This window comes from Ooceraea biroi, chromosome 12 (assembly GCF_003672135.1).
Source record: "Ooceraea biroi isolate clonal line C1 chromosome 12, Obir_v5.4, whole genome shotgun sequence".
Classification (NCBI taxonomy): Eukaryota; Metazoa; Arthropoda; class Insecta; order Hymenoptera; family Formicidae; genus Ooceraea; species Ooceraea biroi.
In genome coordinates, this window is record NC_039517.1 from 6,842,775 (window position 1) to 6,861,211 (window position 18,437).

Below are 18,437 nucleotides of genomic sequence, written 5' to 3' on the forward strand. Positions count from 1 at the left end.
CTCGCGCACGACGCATAAACATTCGTCGCCGGTCATGAAGGAGGTAAGCGAGGGATAAGGAGGCAAGATGAGAGGGATCAAGTCCGCGTGTGCGATCGATTTGCACAATTGAGCCCGAGGATTGTAAAAAAATCGTCATTGGGACGCGGCTAATTCGCGATAGAGGAGGAGCACGTGCTGGAGAATTAGTCGGCACGGATCGGTTGCGGATCGATCGATCATGATAATCCGGCATGTATCGCTTATCGAAATTTCCGGACGCGCGCGATTCCGCGACATACTTTGCTCATATTTGCCGTCGTGCGATCCGTCGCGAGGACTCTAATCTGCATTCGCATTGGATCGCGATGCAAATTGCACGCATGCAAATGGAGAGCGTGATAGCCTTGCCGGGGCGAGCGAGCGGTGACGATATGCACATTCGATGCGGAAACGGATCAGTACAGAAACATAGTAGAGATACATAGTATGGTCAACGTTGTTATACGCGTATGTGCGTACCCCTTATTCGCGCTGTGCACCTTATTTATTTGATCGTCTCGATTAATTGCGGCTCCCCGTGATTAGCGGAGCTCCCATGGAATTCCGCGGCGAACATATGGTTACGTATGGCAAACGGTTTGATACGAGAATCATTCATAATGCATGCGCGTAATAAACGGTAGCACAGTTCAAAAGTAAAACCCGCTCTCGAGGATTTGCGACTCGAAATAATATATGTGTAAGTAAAGCTACACACATATATACAGGGTGAGGCACCTAAAACAGACCACCTGAATATCTCGGCTGTTATTGGTGATAGAAAAAAATGTGTCAGACCAAACTTGCATGGTTTCGAGGGACACATAATTTGTTCTAAATAGTTTTTTATTAGGTGGACGCGTAGAGGTCATATGAAGGTCAACTTCGTTTTTTTAAATGGTATGATATATTTTTTTACGTACCATCTAGTAGAGCGTTTGAAGATGCGCACATTGATCTACGGGTCAAAATCATTCAAGATCACTGAAGGCCAATTGCAAGGGAAAATAATTTACTTTATATTGCCTAGAGTTCTCTGCTATTAAAAATACTATAAACTCAGAAATGAAAAAGTTCTAGCCCTTAGAAATTTTTTCTTTTTCCGCGAAGTTCTGAGTTGTTATAATTATTTTTTATATTGCCTAGTTCTCTGCTATTGAAAATACCGTAAATTCAGAAATGAAAAAGTTCTAGCCCTTAGAAATTTTTTCTTTTTCCGAGAAGTTCTGAGTTGTTCATATCATTATTTTTTATATTGCCTAGAGTTCTCTGCTATTGAAAATACCGTAAATTCAGAAATGAAAAAGTTCTAGCCCTTAGAAATATTTTTCTTTTCCGAGAAGTTCTGAGTTATTCATATCATTATTTTTTATATTGCCTAGAGTTCCCTGCTATTGAAAATACGGTAAATTCAGAAATCAAAAATTCTAGCCCTTAGAAATTTTTTCTTTTCCGTGAAGTTCTGAGTTGTTGATATCTATATTTTTTATATTGCCTAGAGTTCTCTGCTATTGAAAATACCGTAAACTCAGAAATGAAAAAGTTCTAGCACTTAGAAATTTTAGCCTTCAGTGACCTTGAATGATTTTGACCCGTAGATCAATGTGCGCATCTTCAAACGCTCTACTAGATGGTACGTAAAAAAACATATCATACCATTTAAAAAAACGAAGTTGACCTTCATATGACCTCTACACGTCCACCTAATAAAAAATTATTTAGAACAAATTATGTGTCCCTCGAAACCATGCAAGTTTGGTCTGACACATTTTTTTCTATCACCAATAACAGCCGAGATATTCAGGTGGCCTGTTTTAGGTGCCTCACCCTGTATATTAGATCTCTCGGAATAATCGTGGGAGCACACTCGACGTATCGAAAAAGCTAATATTTTGAGCTACGACGATGCCTGTGTTGTAAACTCTCGCGCTGTGTAAATTTTCAGCTGTTCTGCCGTTCTCGCTTGGAAATGACTAGGGTAACCCTTACATGAATGTTATTATAAATGAGCACAGCGAGTTGACGCGGCCAGCAACAGCGCGTTTGTGTAATTAGTTTTACGCATGGCATGGCGAACCCGTACGAATGTGCGCGTCGTTAAAATTGCGAAAGGGCTATTTATCGTTAGTCGTTGGAATAGCGGGAACCGCCCTCGACTCGTTCAGCGACACAAAAGCCGCCGCAACGGCTTTGGCCGACCCGAATAATTGAGTGCCCGGCTAACCCCGATTCATCGTCCGATGAAGAACTATGGAAATAGGATAATAAGAGATTTTCAGGTGAAAAGCTCCGGGCCAAGAGACGGAAGAAGAGAGCCGAGACCGACGGTTTAAAGGGGACTCGAGTAGGTCCTTGAAAGAAATCGCCCTCCTGCAAGTACGCCGAACTTTAACGAGAATTTTAATATCTGCCATCGTCAGAAAGCTCGAAGTATGTTCTCTGTTTTTCTTTCTGTTTTTTTTTCTTCTTTTGGGGGCGAAAAAAGTTTTAACGATGGCGAAAGCATAATTAAAAAAGACGCCGATCCTCGTTATTTATTTGCTGTGTATTTTCCCGATTGCGGGAAACCCGATCTTTGTTTTATTCCTTTTCCAACGCGCGAATGCAAGAGGGAGGTTCCTCGTCAGTGCATCTTAATTTTTCTGCTTTCCGCCCACTCGGAAAATCTGCGTTTATATAAGGTGTCGCTTTCCACGGTTTTATTCGTCGCAATTATTTCGAGTTGCAGATTACAGAGTGCTAAATATTCTTCGGTCTTTGAAAAAGTTAATCGATTGGGTCACACGGAGACGCCGCAGCCGGCTAAGACGGCATAATCGATTGTTACTTCTCATTTACAGCAGATGTTCTTGAACACTAATTGCATACAGATAGAATGAAATTTGCAAAGTTGTTCTTTTTCAGAATTCTTTTTCCGAGTTGAGCTTTAAGTAAAACTTTCATGCTAAAAAATACAATTCTATTTTGTTCAGAAAAATTAATGAGAAGAATTAATGAGAATTTTATAAAAATACTTTAATTAAATATATAGTTTATTTACAAGCGTCTCTAAAACTTTTGTGCCATATTCTTTCACTCGAATATCTAAATTATGTCTACTTGATTTGTTGGATACCTTCAGCGAAGAAAAGTTAGGAAGAATCGCTTACGTCCGTATCGAAGCCAAGCGGCCTGTTACATATTTTATGAGAAAGGGCTGCGAAAGGCCTAAGCTTCCCAAAACCAAATGGATCCGTTTAGAGCAGTCACTTTAGTTAAACTTCGAACGTAGCCCCATATTCTTCTTTATAACTTATTACAAGCCGCGCCTGACGCGAGCGCGTTTTACAACAAGGTTTATGAACGTCGGAACTTAACTACACGAAATGGAGGAACGTCATGAAAAGACGAGAGAAGATAATAAAATCACGAGAGGATGATAGAGAGAAAAAAAGCGAGAAAGGAAGAAAAATAAAGTCACAGGTACGTTAAAAACATGCAAACATCATATCAGATGTACAAAATCGAGATGCATAAATGTGAGTCACGCTTATGACGCAAATTATTTGTAAAATGAGAATCGTTATATCGTATCACCCACTTGACTCACGTCGAAGAGCACAACGCGCGAAAAAATGTGCAACTGCGTGCGAAAAAATAAACAGAAGTACACTCGATCACGTTATTCTGCAACGTGTGAATTAAACGCGAAAATATGCGACAACGTTACCTAGAATGTTTCGTAAAACGTAGGCATAACTTTCGCGGTGAAATAGGCGTTTAAAAAAATGCAAGAAAGTCGGAGAGTGTGTGAACGTTTTCGAGTCGTTTAATCTGGTCTCCGAATTTTCATCTTTACGTTTCGATAATTCTCGATGCACGAAATAAGACCAAAAATATCGGTATTTTATTAAAATCACGCACAACCCTCCGGAGTCGCAAAAATGGCGTTTATGGTCGACGACGTACATGTGCGGAGATTCAAAGGAAGAAAAATCCATAAACGAACACTTTTGCCGGAAACGCCCATACATAGATCCCTTTGAATTCGGCAAACATGTCGAAATCGATCAAACGTATCACCGCGGATTGACATACGCGTACAAATAAACGGATCGATGTACGCGCGGTACGTTGCGATTATCTTGAGAGCGCGTTTTCGATAAATCGACTACACGTCTTCCTATTACTCGTATTTTTAGGAGTTACTGATTTTACTTTCACGATCGCGTCGCTGATCGGGATTTTCGCGTATTCTTCTGGAGGATCAGTGAAATTTAGGATGTATACAGAATTACGAGGAGCGGCTCGACGCAAAGTATAAGGGAACGAAACGTCAGCGATACAAAGAGGAAAAGGAGAGAGAGAGAGAGAGAGAGAGAGAAGCCTCTTTTATATATTGATGAAAGTAAATGGGTCCTCCCTATCGAGATGGATCTAGAGTACACCTCACTTCACGACAATCGAGGAGCCTCGTTATTATCTCCCGACAAAACGCGTGTCCCCCTTGACACATAAAATTCTTCAGAGACCCTCTCTGCCTTATCGAAATTGCCCACGCTTGAATTTAATTGCCAGGTATTTTTCTATTTTCTTAATATCTCGAATGAAATTTAGCCATTGAGTTACGAAAATTGCTAATTATAAACGATTAAAGGTGAAAAGCTCTTAGAAAGTATTCGAGAGAACAAATGGATAGCGAAACATCGTTCTGCGCCTGATTACCGATTGAACCTAAAGTTTTCGAGCTTAATAGCTGAGATAATTAATAGTGCAAAGTAAAAAGTTACAATGATCCAACTAAAACAATGGCCTTCTTTTACCCGTACATTAAAAAGTTCATTCGAAGTTCATCTAAGAATCTATGGTCGGGGAAGTGATGTAATAAATCATGGATGCTCCAAAGTTGCCCCGAATACTCTACACTTCAACCAGATTCTTTGATCAATTTAATACCGATTTCTCTTTAATCGAACTTTAAATTCCATCTTCCTTGACAAGTCTGTGACATTCAATGTCAAGCATTTTTCAAGAATTAATTTCTAAATGAAAATTTTATTATAATCTATTTGAAATTAGAAGGGAAGAATAAGAGCGTGCTCGAATTTTCAAGTATCTCGAATTTTATGTTTAAATTTTAATCAGACTGATCAACTTAAGATACTCCAGCATACAGATGAAAGGAAGTACGGGAGATCTGGAGTACATTGTGTACTATCCAGAAGGAAATTAGACGAATACGATCATACCGGAAAACGACTGCTTGTTAGGATTCCAGCTTCGCGAATCTCCTACGCCTCGTTACATCACGATCCTTGCTCGTCGTCTCTTGAGAGCAATACATAGGAGTGTAACGGAAGGTGTGGTAATTAGATGACAGAGACTTGAATTTATGACTTGCGATTCCCAGTGCGTACACACACACACACATACAGATCCACACCGTGTTTTCACCGGAAATAGTATCGTGCCGGCGCGAATCAGCACAAATGCGCAAACAGGGAACGTCGAGCGTCGCGATGGAAAATTAGCGTAGTGTAATTAATGTTCGTGGCATCGTTGTTCCCTTCTGTGTCGCGCATGAGTGGCATAAACTTTAAACAAAGCCTACAATGTAAGAAATTTAAATGTCATCGTGCTCTCCGATACGTATTTTGCTAAAACAATTAATCTCTTTGTACGTGCTGAAAACGCTTTCTTAATTCAATTACAATGTTCTTCCAGACATTGAATATTATCGGTTTGACACACTGACATCGGTTTACAATCCCAGCGAGGAATTTGGAACTCGAATTCGGAACTTTGTCCGACATGCGTGAGAGTGGGAGCACCCTCGATTACCACCAAGCCACCAATCGAAAGTTAATTTAACTTTCCCTGACACTTCGCAGCAGTATCGTCTCACTGTTACGAATAGTTTGATCGAACCATGAGATCCGCGGCAGAATTTTTCCCCGAATACACCGAGGAGTATTCGCGGGAACGACGAACGATGGCGAAATCGCGACGGTAAACGACAGGAAGAAATTGGAGGAAGGAAACAAGAAACACGAATGTATCAAGCGAACGCGATTTCTCTGAAAAGTTCGCCGAGGATAAGAGCTGCAACTTAAGTCGAGCCTCGCAAGCAAAATTGCCCGGGTGACTGAAACTTGGGAAGAACCGCTGTTATGAGCGCGCGACCCGACGATGTTAATCAAGAAGTTGCGGCGACGGAGTCGTAAATGTCACCGACCGGCAACCCCTTGGTCTTTTTCTTTGCAGTTTTGTGTGTTGGCTGATAAAACGTTCAAGCGAGGATGCAGAAATGTGGAAAGCGAGATGTGGAAGCTCGTGGTGCGTCGTATTCAAAATTCACGAGGATCCCGAGTGCAGCTCGCAAGTAAATTGCGGATACGCAACGAGAGAGTGATGTTATCTCGTCCGTGCGTCGTCGTGTTTGCATTCACGAATGATTTTAGATTGTTCATTAATAATTCTCTCACGCCAGAGGGAGAGAGAGAGAGAGGAAGGGCTTATTAGATAACGCTATTTCAACCGGGGCGAACACGGAGTGATTAGCGACTGAGATTATGTCATTTGCATCCACAAATGTACTGATACCTCCCGCACATTAATTTACATTGCCCCCACAAATGGATATTACTGAGAAATTATTATTCGACTTATACATATATTTTTTATATATTTGTCTTTATGTTCGCTCCAATTTAATAGATTTATTTATATTGATATGTGAAATATAAATCGAATGTATAAATATGACACAATTAGAGAACAATTTAATTATTAAGTTGTAATATATTATATAATTGTAATTAAATTGTGATGCAATTAATAATAAACGAGCAAATTAAAATAAAATCTTGCAAAAATGCAAACCGGACAAATCCCGCGAAAACTGATAGTTTTCAAACGAGCTATCGTAGTTACGCATGCAAATGGGTTAACGTGATTTCGCGAAACATAATACGGATTACATGATGTGTCCGCGGGGACTAATAAAACACGATGTAATATTGATCGATGCAGTATCTGTAGTGCAATCACTAAACACACTCTTCTTAAAACGTGGACCACCAAGCAGTCGCTAAGAAGTTAACATTGAAAACTGGCGTCGGGAAGTATTTCGTATATATGTTTATTATTATATAATGGATATTGCAACAGCGAGCGTACGGAGTAGCTGGATAAATCGAGGTATTAAATTAAAAACTTTCGCAACGACCCACTTCCACTCGCTCGAACTTGCTTCTCTATAACTCTCTGCCCGGAAAGAACACCTCTTATCTCCCATCGCTACATTTTCTCCCTGACGGCGAGGAACAGAGAGAGAAGCTTAAAAAGAAAACTCCGAAACGAAACGACTCATCCTCCCCGAGTCCCATTCACCAGGAGCTGAGATCACCACTCGGTGTCTCTGATACTTGCATTTTGCCTTTCACCCTCCTCATGCATCAAAGGAAAGAGATATCATTCGAAAAGATCATCATCGCACGTATTACCAATGGATTGATCATCGAGGCGATTTAATCCCGAGTGCGTTTCAGTTATTAATCTCGATCGGAAGCTCTCCTGTCGCCCTCACCCTCCACCCTTATATCCGCCCCTTCGCGCGCGACTTCGCACGCGTGCACGCACCCCCTGACGTGGTAAACGCGGCGAGGAGGCGCGTTGCCACCGCGTTGCGGCCGCAGCAGCACTGACCTTGACTTTCCGACATCTCCGGGCGGCGATGGATCTTGACTGCCTCCTGAGCGCCTCCAGAGGAACGCGTTGCCCTCAAGACCCCCCTCGCCGGCGGACGCACCTCCACGGCACCGCGGCACCACCACCACCACTTCCTGCCCTCGCTTCGCTTCGTCGGCTCGAAAAAGTCGCGCGCGAAAGGCGGCAACCGGGTCTTCTGTCACTCGCGGCGCGCGTGCGATCGATCGATCGCGATCGCGATCGCGAGCGGAAACGACGACCACCGGGAGCGGTCACTGCGGGAGAGCACGAGGAGCAAGGGTGCAGGGCGAGTCGCACTCGACGCGGCTCAAAGGGCGCGGGATCGTAGCACGGATGTGCGCTCCCTTCCTCCCTGCCCCTCGTTATTTTTCTCTTTCTCTTTTCACGCGGCGACACGACGAATCGCTCGCGGTGCAGCTTGGGCGGTGACTGAGCGCGAGGACGGAGGCGTCCCGACGCCTCTCTCTCGGCGTCGCTCCCACCCCCTCCCCCCTCCTCGCTTCGGTATCCCGCGGGTGGATAGATAACGCCTTCCAGAATTTCCTTCGCGCTCGACGCGTCGGCAAGATTCGGAAAATAAGGCTCGCGGCGCGAAACGCGCGATCGTACGAACCGATCGCGCGCGGCGACGCGAGCGTAAAGTTGTTCTCGCGCATTTCGCTCGTTGAAATTCAGAGTGACCTTTGAGTACTGTTGCGCAAGTATGCTACTACTGCTATAACTATTGTACAGGGTGTCCCGAATTTAAATGTCCAAACTTCGGGAGCGCGTAGGGGATGATAAATCAAAAATAAACAGTCCTTTAGAGATATGCTCGTTTTTACTTCGTTTTGGAAAAATCGCAAAAAAGAAAACGTAGATTTCATGCAGCAATGACTCGTCGTTCCGGAATTCTTCTGTTTGAAAATCGGCGCCGCGCATACTCTCGCACTTCCTTTGTTTGTTTACATTTCTGCTTCTCTCCCATAAATTCGTCAGTTACTCATCAGAAGCCATCGAGTGAATTACTCCCGTCACAATGCCGCGTACATATTCTAACGTTGAATATGCTGATATGGTTTTCGTGTAGGGTTTCTGTGACGGTAATGCTAGGGAGGCGGTGCGAGAGAATGCGCGCCGATTTCCAAACAGAAGAGTGCCGGATCGGCGAGTCATTGCTGCATGAAATCTACGTTTTCTTTTTTGCGATTTTTCCAAAACGAAGTAAAAACGAGCATATCTCTAAAGGACTTTTTATTTTTGATTTATCATCCCCTACGCGCTCCCGAAGTTTGGACATTTAAATTCGGGACACCCTGTAGTCTACTATTAAAGTCTCGACTCACCGGTGAAATTCTTCTGCAAATACCATCCACGATACCGTCCGCGAGAATTAGCTGTCGCATATATTCGACCTCGTCCATTGCGGTTCTTCAAACACTTTGCACTTTCAATACTCACTTCACTTCACTTCACTCCGACGCGATATTCATCTGTCGGTGATGATTCTCATTGAGCGATTAACATCGAAGCGAAGAGAACGTTCGGACGAGCAACCGAAGGAATTAATTCACGCATCGTTCGGTTAATAATGTTATCGCGTGAAACGAAGGCACTTCACACTGTTTCGCGCCATATTGCACTTTTCACTAACAACCTGATGAATGCTGCGGCGATCGCAAGTCTCTAAAGACGGCCGCGAGATATGATCGCGCGAACTGCGTCAAACTTCGCGGCTTTCGAGCGCTTCTCGACTATCGGCGACTTCACTGCGCAGTGGTTTTGGAAAAATCGTTTCGCGATTGCTCCGATTACCGCATCGCACGCTCTTCGGTCGCGAAATTTTCCGGAATGCTAACGCGGGAGCGTTAAAGCAACGACAAGTTAATTAAATTTTGCGCGAATTTCCGTGAAAAATGTGCAATTTTTAACGTTATTTCGCGCGTGATCGTCGGACCGCGCGCGTAATCACGTCTCCATACAGTTCATACTGAAGCACTGGTTGCTGAGAGGGTAGCACCAACTACGCACAACTACGTACTTGGCGACCGCGAAGAAAAAAAGAAAAAAACTATATTAATCTCATCACTGCTTTCTTTAGATTTTAAGTCGTAAAATATATTCTTCGAGGAACATCTGCCTGATTATATTCTTAATTGTTCAAAGAAATCCGTAATAGTAAATAAATAAAAAATCGTGGTAAATTTCAAATACAGTTCATACTGAAGCACTGGTTGCTGAGAGGGTAGCACCAACTACGCACAACAACTACGTACTTGGCGACCGCGAAGAAAAAAAGAAAAAAACTATATTAATCTCATCACTGCTTTCTTTAGATTTTAAGTCGTAAAATATATTCTTCGAGGAACATCTGTCTGATTATATTCTTAATTGTTCAAAGAAATCCGTAATAATAAATAAATAAAAAAATCGTGGTAAATTGCAAATACAGTTCATACTGAAGCACTGGTTGCGGAGAGGGTAGCACCAACTACGCACAACACTACGTACTTGGCGACCGCGAAGAAAAAAAGAAAAAAACTATATTAATCTCATCACTGCTTTCTTTAGATTTTAAGTCGTAAAATATATTCTTCGAGGAACATCTGTCTGATTATATTCTTAATTGTTCAAAGAAATCCGTAATAATAAATAAATAAAAAAATCGTGGTAAATTGCAAATACAGTTCATACTGAAGCACTGGTTGCGGAGAGGGTAGCACCAACTACGCACAACACTACGTACTTGGCGACCGCGAAGAAAAAAAGAAAAAAACTATATTAATCTCATCACTGCTTTCTTTAGATTTTAAGTCGTAAAATATATTCTTCGAGGAACATCTGCCTGATTATATTCTTAATTGTTCAAAGAAATCCGTAATAGTAAATAAATAAAAAATCGTGGTAAATTTCAAATACAGTTCATACTGAAGCACTGGTTGCTGAGAGGGTAGCACCAACTACGCACAACAACTACGTACTTGGCGACCGCGAAGAAAAAAAGAAAAAAACTATATTAATCTCATCACTGCTTTCTTTAGATTTTAAGTCGTAAAATATATTCTTCGAGGAACATCTGTCTGATTATATTCTTAATTGTTCAAAGAAATCCGTAATAATAAATAAATAAAAAAATCGTGGTAAATTGCAAATACAGTTCATACTGAAGCACTGGTTGCGGAGAGGGTAGCACCAACTACGCACAACACTACGTACTTGGCGACCGCGAAGAAAAAAAGAAAAAAACTATATTAATCTCATCACTGCTTTCTTTAGATTTTAAGTCGTAAAATATATTCTTCGAGGAACATCTGTCTGATTATATTCTTAATTGTTCAAAGAAATCCGTAATAATAAATAAATAAAAAAATCGTGGTAAATTGCAAATACAGTTCATACTGAAGCACTGGTTGCGGAGAGGGTAGCACCAACTACGCACAACACTACGTACTTGGCGACCGCGAAGAAAAAAAGAAAAAAACTATATTAATCTCATCACTGCTTTCTTTAGATTTTAAGTCGTAAAATATATTCTTCGAGGAACATCTGTCTGATTATATTCTTAATTGTTCAAAGAAATCCGTAATAATAAATAAATAAAAAAATCGTGGTAAATTGCAAATACAGTTCATACTGAAGCACTGGTTGCGGAGAGGGTAGCACCAACTACGCACAACTACGTACTTGGCGACCGCGAAGAAAAAAAGAAAAAAACTATATTAATCTCATCACTGCTTTCTTTAGATTTTAAGTCGTAAAATATATTCTTCGAGGAACATCTGTCTGATTATATTCTTAATTGTTCAAAGAAATCCGTAATAGTAAATAAATAAAAAAATCGTGGTAAATTTCAAATACAGTTCATACTGAAGCACTGGTTGCGGAGAGGGTAGCACCAACTACGCACAACACTACGTACTTGGCGACCGCGAAGAAAAAAAGAAAAAAACTATATTAATCTCATCACTGCTTTCTTTAGATTTTAAGTCGTAAAATATATTCTTCGAGGAACATCTGTCTGATTATATTCTTAATTGTTCAAAGAAATCCGTAATAATAAATAAATAAAAAAATCGTGGTAAATTGCAAATACAGTTCATACTGAAGCACTGGTTGCGGAGAGGGTAGCACCAACTACGCACAACTACGTACTTGGCGACCGCGAAGAAAAAAAGAAAAAAACTATATTAATCTCATCACTGCTTTCTTTAGATTTTAAGTCGTAAAATATATTCTTCGAGGAACATCTGTCTGATTATATTCTTAATTGTTCAAAGAAATCCGTAATAGTAAATAAATAAAAAAATCGTGGTAAATTTCAAATACAGTTCATACTGAAGCACTGGTTGCGGAGAGGGTAGCACCAACTACGCACAACACTACGTACTTGGCGACCGCGAAGAAAAAAAGAAAAAAACTATATTAATCTCATCACTGCTTTCTTTAGATTTTAAGTCGTAAAATATATTCTTCGAGGAACATCTGTCTGATTATATTCTTAATTGTTCAAAGAAATCCGTAATAGTAAATAAATAAAAAAATCGTGGTAAATTTCAAATACAGTTCATACTGAAGCACTGGTTGCGGAGAGGGTAGCACCAACTACGCACAACACTACGTACTTGGCGACCGCGAAGAAAAAAAGAAAAAAACTATATTAATCTCATCACTGCTTTCTTTAGATTTTAAGTCGTAAAATATATTCTTCGAGGAACATCTGTCTGATTATATTCTTAATTGTTCAAAGAAATCCGTAATAGTAAATAAATAAAAAAATCGTGGTAAATTTCAAATACAGTTCATACTGAAGCACTGGTTGCGGAGAGGGTAGCACCAACTACGCACAACACTACGTACTTGGCGACCGCGAAGAAAAAAAGAAAAAAACTATATTAATCTCATCACTGCTTTCTTTAGATTTTAAGTCGTAAAATATATTCTTCGAGGAACATCTGTCTGATTATATTCTTAATTGTTCAAAGAAATCCGTAATAGTAAATAAATAAAAAAATCGTGGTAAATTTCAAATACAGTTCATACTGAAGCACTGGTTGCGGAGAGGGTAGCACCAACTACGCACAACACTACGTACTTGGCGACCGCGAAGAAAAAAAGAAAAAAACTATATTAATCTCATCACTGCTTTCTTTAGATTTTAAGTCGTAAAATATATTCTTCGAGGAACATCTGTCTGATTATATTCTTAATTGTTCAAAGAAATCCGTAATAATAAATAAATAAAAAAATCGTGGTAAATTTCAAATACAGTTCATACTGAAGCACTGGTTGCGGAGAGGGTAGCACCAACTACGCACAACACTACGTACTTGGCGACCGCGAAGAAAAAAAGAAAAAAACTATATTAATCTCATCACTGCTTTCTTTAGATTTTAAGTCGTAAAATATATTCTTCGAGGAACATCTGTCTGATTATATTCTTAATCGTTCAAAGAAATCCGTAATAGTAAATAAATAAAAAAATCGTGGTAAATTTCAAATACCTCATCCATCATTACTTAGAACTTGGTATTATGAATATTTTCAATTAATTCTCTTTAATTACATAATTTCTCGCTAAAAATCCAAGTCAGCCTCAAAATCCAAATCATGCTCCAAGTGGATTCGATTTTTCATTTTTGGAAGCAGTTCGAATAGTTGCATTCGCGCCGCATTATTTCCCGAGGGCGCCAGCGGACAGTGACTTTTTAGGTTACGTCATCTTCCGTATGGCTATTGGTCTTATCAGCACCGACCGGATGCAACTGGCCGGTTTTCAATGGCGTTTGAGGCGCGTATGATTGTTGTCACTTTAATCATAAATTCATGAATGAAAATTTCCGATGTACCGTTTGTGAACGAAACTGCGAAGTCTCGGAAACCTTTTACGTTTTTTCTGATGTACGTCAGTACATTTCCTTGTACATGTTTAATGGCTAAACGTTAATCGAAGCGCATACGTCAGTCTGCGATGCGTGACATCGATGTCAATCGAAACAGACTAACTAACGCGAGTAGACTGTTTAATATTGACTAAATTGAATCGCAAACTAGGTATGTTATAACAAATTTGTTCGTAACTCGACTCGCCCTCCGTGAATAATTCCGTACGACGAAATGTTTGATTCGGAGCACGACGCACCGAAGCGCGGGTGAGTATGAGGTTAGGAAGTGTCAACATTATTTCTCCTTGTCGCTGAAAACGAGAGATAATAATCATTCCTTTTATACGCTTAGCGAGCATCATATCATTCTTCAAGAGTACAACGATATTGCTGATGATCTTAAGCGAGAGTTGGAAATTTGCAAAGTGAGTTGTTTCTTACAAGAATCTCCATCCAATGTTACTCCAAATTTCGAATTATTATAAATTATTACTATATTTTATTTTAAATCCTGATATTCCATTAAATTAATATGCATATATATTTTTTGCAGACAGAGCAAAATGGCATTCGCTCTGAGCTGCAGACGCTGCAAATCGAGAGCAAGAATAGCAGCGATGGCATGCGCGATTACATTTCGCGCATCCACTTGGAAGAGTGTGGTAATGTCGACATGCACGACAAGGTGGTCACGAATCTGAAGGAGCGCATCGCGGTCCTACAGATGGAAAAGGATTCCGCGGTTCAACTGTGGCAAGTATCGATGAAAGCCGTAGATGCCTTGGAGCAGGAGTTGAGAGCTCGTCCGATGGACGACAGAAACGTAAAGTTTTACGAGGACCAACTGAACGACGTTCGACAATCATATTCAGAGGCTATAAAGGCTTTGGAGAGCAAGCTGCACCAGGCTAAAGAACATTTCGCGAAGCAGCAGTCCTTGTGGATGACGAGCAAGGAAACGATGGAAACTTTGCAGAGAGAAAAGCGGGAAGCCGCAGAGAGATTCGAGGAACTCCAGCGGAACGTTCAACAGAAAGGTCAGTTATTCGCATAAGTAATTTTAAAAAATTTAAAACACCAAGAATAGAGTGTACGTTAATTATCTTATTCAAAAGATAGGGACAGTCAGCAGGCAATACACTCGTTAACGGAGGAATTGTACACCGCGAAGGCGGAGGTACAAAGGACAAATCACCTGAAGTCCGACCTGGAGAAGAGACTGAGCGAGAGCAGGAAAGTCGCCAGCAACATCGCAGCGAAGAACGAAGAGACAAAGTGCAAAATGGCCGAAGCCCTGGACCTGATAGAGTCCGCGGTGAGGGAGAGGGACACGGTGCTGCAGAGGGAAGCGCAAATCGCCGAGGAGAGGACCAGGCTGGAGGCTCGATTGGCCTCCATCGTCGAGGAACACGCCACGAAGATGCAGAACGAGATCGCAAGATTGAAGGACGCTCACGAGCACAGCGTGAAGAAGTACCTGCTGGAGATGAAGGAGTTGAAGTCGGAGCTGCGCGAGAAGGTGACGCTGCTCGATCGATCGCAACGGGAGAGCAGACTGGCGGAGGAGGAGCTCGAGAGGGTGCGACGAGATTCGGAGGACCTGCTGGAGAAATCGGCCGCGAGGATCGTCAACTACGAGCAGGCGCTGAAACACGCGGATTCCAAGCTGGAGGCCACCGACGAGGCGTACAGGAAGCAGCGTGACTCGGAGATGCAGCAGTTGCGGGAGAAGATCGTTCGCCTGGAGCGGCAGCTGGCGGCGTCGAGCGAGAGGCTGAAGCAGATTCAGCAGCAGGGTTCGACGGACTTGGCGCGCGACCGCATAAGACTAGCCGACGAGAGAGCGAAGGATGCGATCGAGCGCTACGTGAACGTAGAGAACCAATTGACGAGAGCCACCGGCGACAAGGAATCTCTCGTGACGGAACTGAAGTCACTGCAGTCGGCGTTCGATCGCGAGATACGTAAGAGAGACTGTGAGCGGCACGCGCTGGAAAGTAAAATCCGTGAATTGGAAACTAATCTGCAGAGAGCGAGTGCAATAACGGAGACCAAATCAAGTGCTGATGTCAATCCAGTTCAAATTCCTCTGCAACATCATGCGGATACGATAAAGAAACACACTTTGGACATACGGTAAATAATTTTATTCCTCAACATTTTAATGCGTGTGCAATAGTATAATATCTACATAATATTTATTATCTGTACATGAAATAAATAATTCGCTTTGGACGTGCCTAAGAGTCGATGTTCTCCAGGTTCGAGAATGCGGATCACAACTGGCAGCTTCTGTTAGCGGAGCAGCTAAGCAAGCAACAAGAGCAATTCGACAACAAGATGAAAGAGATGACGCAACATGTTACAATTCATCAGAACTTGAGTAAAAAGTAAGAAAGTTATTCGATTTCACAATTCGCAAATTTACAAACTGGACTTTATCCGAAACTTGAGACTGACGAATCCGACGAATTTTTCTTCAGGTTTCGAGACGAAGCGATATCTTTGACGGCACGTTTTAAAGTAAAATCTAAGGAACTACATAGAAAGATCAATTCATTGAAGAAGGAGAAGGATGATCTGCAGAAAGCGCTTTTAACTTCTAGACAGCAGTTTGCGCGATACAAAACAGACACGGTTCACAGGTTTGTACTCGAAAATCTCGATAATTGAGTGATAAAGAACGATCTTGTACTCTCTCCACTTATCTCTCATTGCAGTTATGTACAAAGACCTGAGATCAGCTGACAGCGTCCTGCACTGGACGTAGAACCGTCGCGACTGATCTCGGATGCGCAGATTACGGAACGGACAGTTTTACTCGTCGTACTCAACATGTGGATCTTAAGAAGCAACGTCGATTCTTTCCTTGAAGCATATCCTACCTACGCGGCGGTGACAAGAATGTTGCTGCAGGATTCACTCTTTGGAAACGATGCAAGCTGTGAATAAACTCGGGAACCAGTACAGCACCTCCCCCTCGCCTTGTTTGTCCAGCCAAGCGAGACCCTCCTTCATCATGTGGTCGAGAGCCTTCTGCGCTCTGTCCTCCTCCCATCTCAGTTCCTTACACAGGATCGACTTGGAGACGTGAGCGTTCGCGGACAGACTGGCCTGCCGCAGCACCGCGGTGTGATCCATGCTGAGCTCACCGGGCACCGACTGCACCAGGTGCTTCCCCCGGCCGATAGGCACCACGGAGAAGCCGTTGCCGAATATCCTGAGCTTCTTGGCAGCGGCCAGCAGATCCTCGTTGGTGATTTCCTGGTGCTCCCGCCTACGTCCCCGTGCCTGGACGAGGCGCGTTCGCAGCTCGTCCAGCGATATCAGGCCGCCGTTCTTGTAATTGGTCGCCATGCACACCTCGACGATCTGCACGGCGAGCTCGTAGTAGAAATCGCCGAGGCCCAGCACCGACCAGAAACCCTTGCCAGACGCCAGCGGATCCACCCCAATCGAGGCGCACATCTCGGTGAACTGGCGACGGAAACGCGCGTTCTTCTTGATCTCGCTTTTGTGCTTGGACGCGAACTCCTCCAGGTTCACGCGGAACGTCTCCATGTGCTTCGTCATCTGCTCGAACTGATTCTCCTGAATCTCCGTGCCCTTGTCTCGGTACTTCTCTTGCTCCAGCTTCTGCTTCTGTATCGCACCCACGCCCGCCTTCCGCCTCATCTCGCTGATGTTCGCCGACTGTCGGATTCAAATCAGGGATTTGTCGTGCGAGCTATTACTTTCGACGCGTCTTTTGCAAGTGCCGTTAATGTTCCTTAGTAGTCCGGAAACTCAAAACTAACCTATTTCTAACCTGTTTGAGGTTACACTTTTGACATGTCTCAAGATCGTGTCCAAGTTCGTCGGAATTATGTCAGAATGTGAAATCTTGCGGAAATGTCTGGCTCGCGAGACATTTCTGAGGGAAATTTATTCTGTTACAAAGTAATTTCCCGGCAGAAATTTATCTCGGATGTATTATTTGGCTCTCACAGAGCAAACCCGAGAGCAGCCATGTCAGGATTTCCCTTGTGAGACGCTTACCAGCTGATCGCAGTGATAACTGCACCCATTTTAGAATTAAAATAGACTGATGATTTTACTGCCAGTAAAATTATCATTTAATTCGTATCATTGTTTATTCAAACTTTGTCTTTGGAACATTTCCTTACAAAGGCTCAAATCCAATCACATACTTCTATATAACGTACTAGTCTATGCAAAAGTTTTAAAATTATTTGCCATATTATCTATATTATTTATTATTTACAATGATATTAACAATAATTTTATTTGTAGTTGCATCGTTAAAAAATATACTAACTAAAATATTATTGTAATTTATCGCTAAATACAATAATGAATTCAAAACTCGATGAACGGTGTCCATATTCTTACTAGAAGTGCGGTCTTGCTCTCTTGTCACTAGTGTCTACGTTCATAAATCATTTAGTTAAGGGGATGCTGGAGTTGCTAGTGAACTATTTTTTCACTATAGCGATGGTAATTGCAGTTTCGAAAATTCTCTTTATTGCTTGTGCAGAATAAAAAATCCTTTTCCACAAATGAAGTATAGATAAAAAGAAAGCCCGCTCTACAGGACTTTATATTCAAAATGGAAAAAAGTTAAAAACTTGCATTTGTCTTTTCTAACTTTTTTCCATTTTGAATATAAAGTCCTGTAGAGCGGGCTTTCTTTCTATCTACACTTCATTCGTGGAAAAGGATTTTTTATTCTGCACAAGCAATAAAGAGAATTTTCGAAACTGCAATTACCATCGCTATAGTGAAAAAATAGTTCACTAGCAACTCCAGCTTCCCCTTAATAGTTTCCTTACGCTAAATTAAAAG

The 18,437-nt window shown here is 41.9% G+C and overlaps 3 protein-coding genes across 8 annotated transcripts in view; 1 reads left to right on the forward strand and 2 right to left on the reverse strand.

Moving 5' to 3' along the window:
* Positions 1-8,210, reverse strand: part of LOC105284167 (transient receptor potential-gamma protein) — an 85,718-nt gene extending 77,508 nt beyond the window's left edge. For 2 of the 4 annotated variants that reach the window (XM_011347488.2, XM_026974190.1), the window contains exon 1: positions 7,708-8,210. The gene's annotated coding sequence lies outside the window, so the exon portion shown is untranslated. The remainder of the gene's footprint in view (positions 1-7,707) is intronic. The other 2 variants (XM_026974188.1, XM_026974189.1) reach the window with 2 other exon arrangements.
* A 5,260-nt stretch (positions 8,211-13,470) lies between these two features.
* Positions 13,471-16,566, forward strand: LOC105284170 (paramyosin). 2 transcript variants are annotated; one of them, XM_011347492.3, is made up of 7 exons: positions 13,471-13,859; positions 13,945-14,017; positions 14,146-14,629; positions 14,708-15,728; positions 15,854-15,982; positions 16,076-16,237; positions 16,313-16,566. In XM_011347492.3, the coding sequence occupies exons 1-7, from the start codon at positions 13,825-13,827 to the stop codon at positions 16,338-16,340; spliced, it is 1,932 nt and encodes a 643-aa protein (XP_011345794.2). In that variant the 5' UTR covers positions 13,471-13,824; the 3' UTR covers positions 16,341-16,566. The 2 variants fall into 2 exon arrangements, with proteins under 2 accessions (XP_011345794.2, XP_011345795.2); XM_011347493.3 differs by having other exon boundaries at positions 13,475-13,870; positions 16,076-16,566.
* Positions 16,478-17,877, reverse strand: LOC105284168 (vacuolar-sorting protein SNF8). 2 transcript variants are annotated; one of them, XM_011347490.3, is made up of 2 exons: positions 17,401-17,877; positions 16,478-17,285 (listed from the first exon to the last, which is right to left on the reverse strand). In XM_011347490.3, exon 2 carries the CDS (start codon positions 17,265-17,267, stop codon positions 16,512-16,514), a length of 756 nt encoding a protein of 251 aa, XP_011345792.1. In that variant the 5' UTR covers positions 17,268-17,285; positions 17,401-17,877; the 3' UTR covers positions 16,478-16,511. The 2 variants fall into 2 exon arrangements, with proteins under 2 accessions (XP_011345792.1, XP_011345791.1); XM_011347489.3 differs by having other exon boundaries at positions 17,390-17,874.
* Positions 17,878-18,437: the final 560 nt, after the last annotated feature.

Bases quoted from the DNA above. Each gene is read 5' to 3' on its own strand.
- LOC105284170 (XM_011347492.3), top strand. From the start codon at position 13,825: ATGTTTGATTCGGAGCACGACGCACCGAAGCGCGG. The intron at 14,630-14,707 runs GTCAGTTATTCG...CTTATTCAAAAG, and splicing joins GCGGAACGTTCAACAGAAAG to ATAGGGACAGTCAGCAGGCA. The intron at 16,238-16,312 runs GTTTGTACTCGA...CTCTCATTGCAG, and splicing joins AAAACAGACACGGTTCACAG to TTATGTACAAAGACCTGAGA.
- LOC105284168 (XM_011347490.3), bottom strand. From the start codon at position 17,267: ATGAGGCGGAAGGCGGGCGTGGGTGCGATACAGAAGCAGAAGCTGGAG.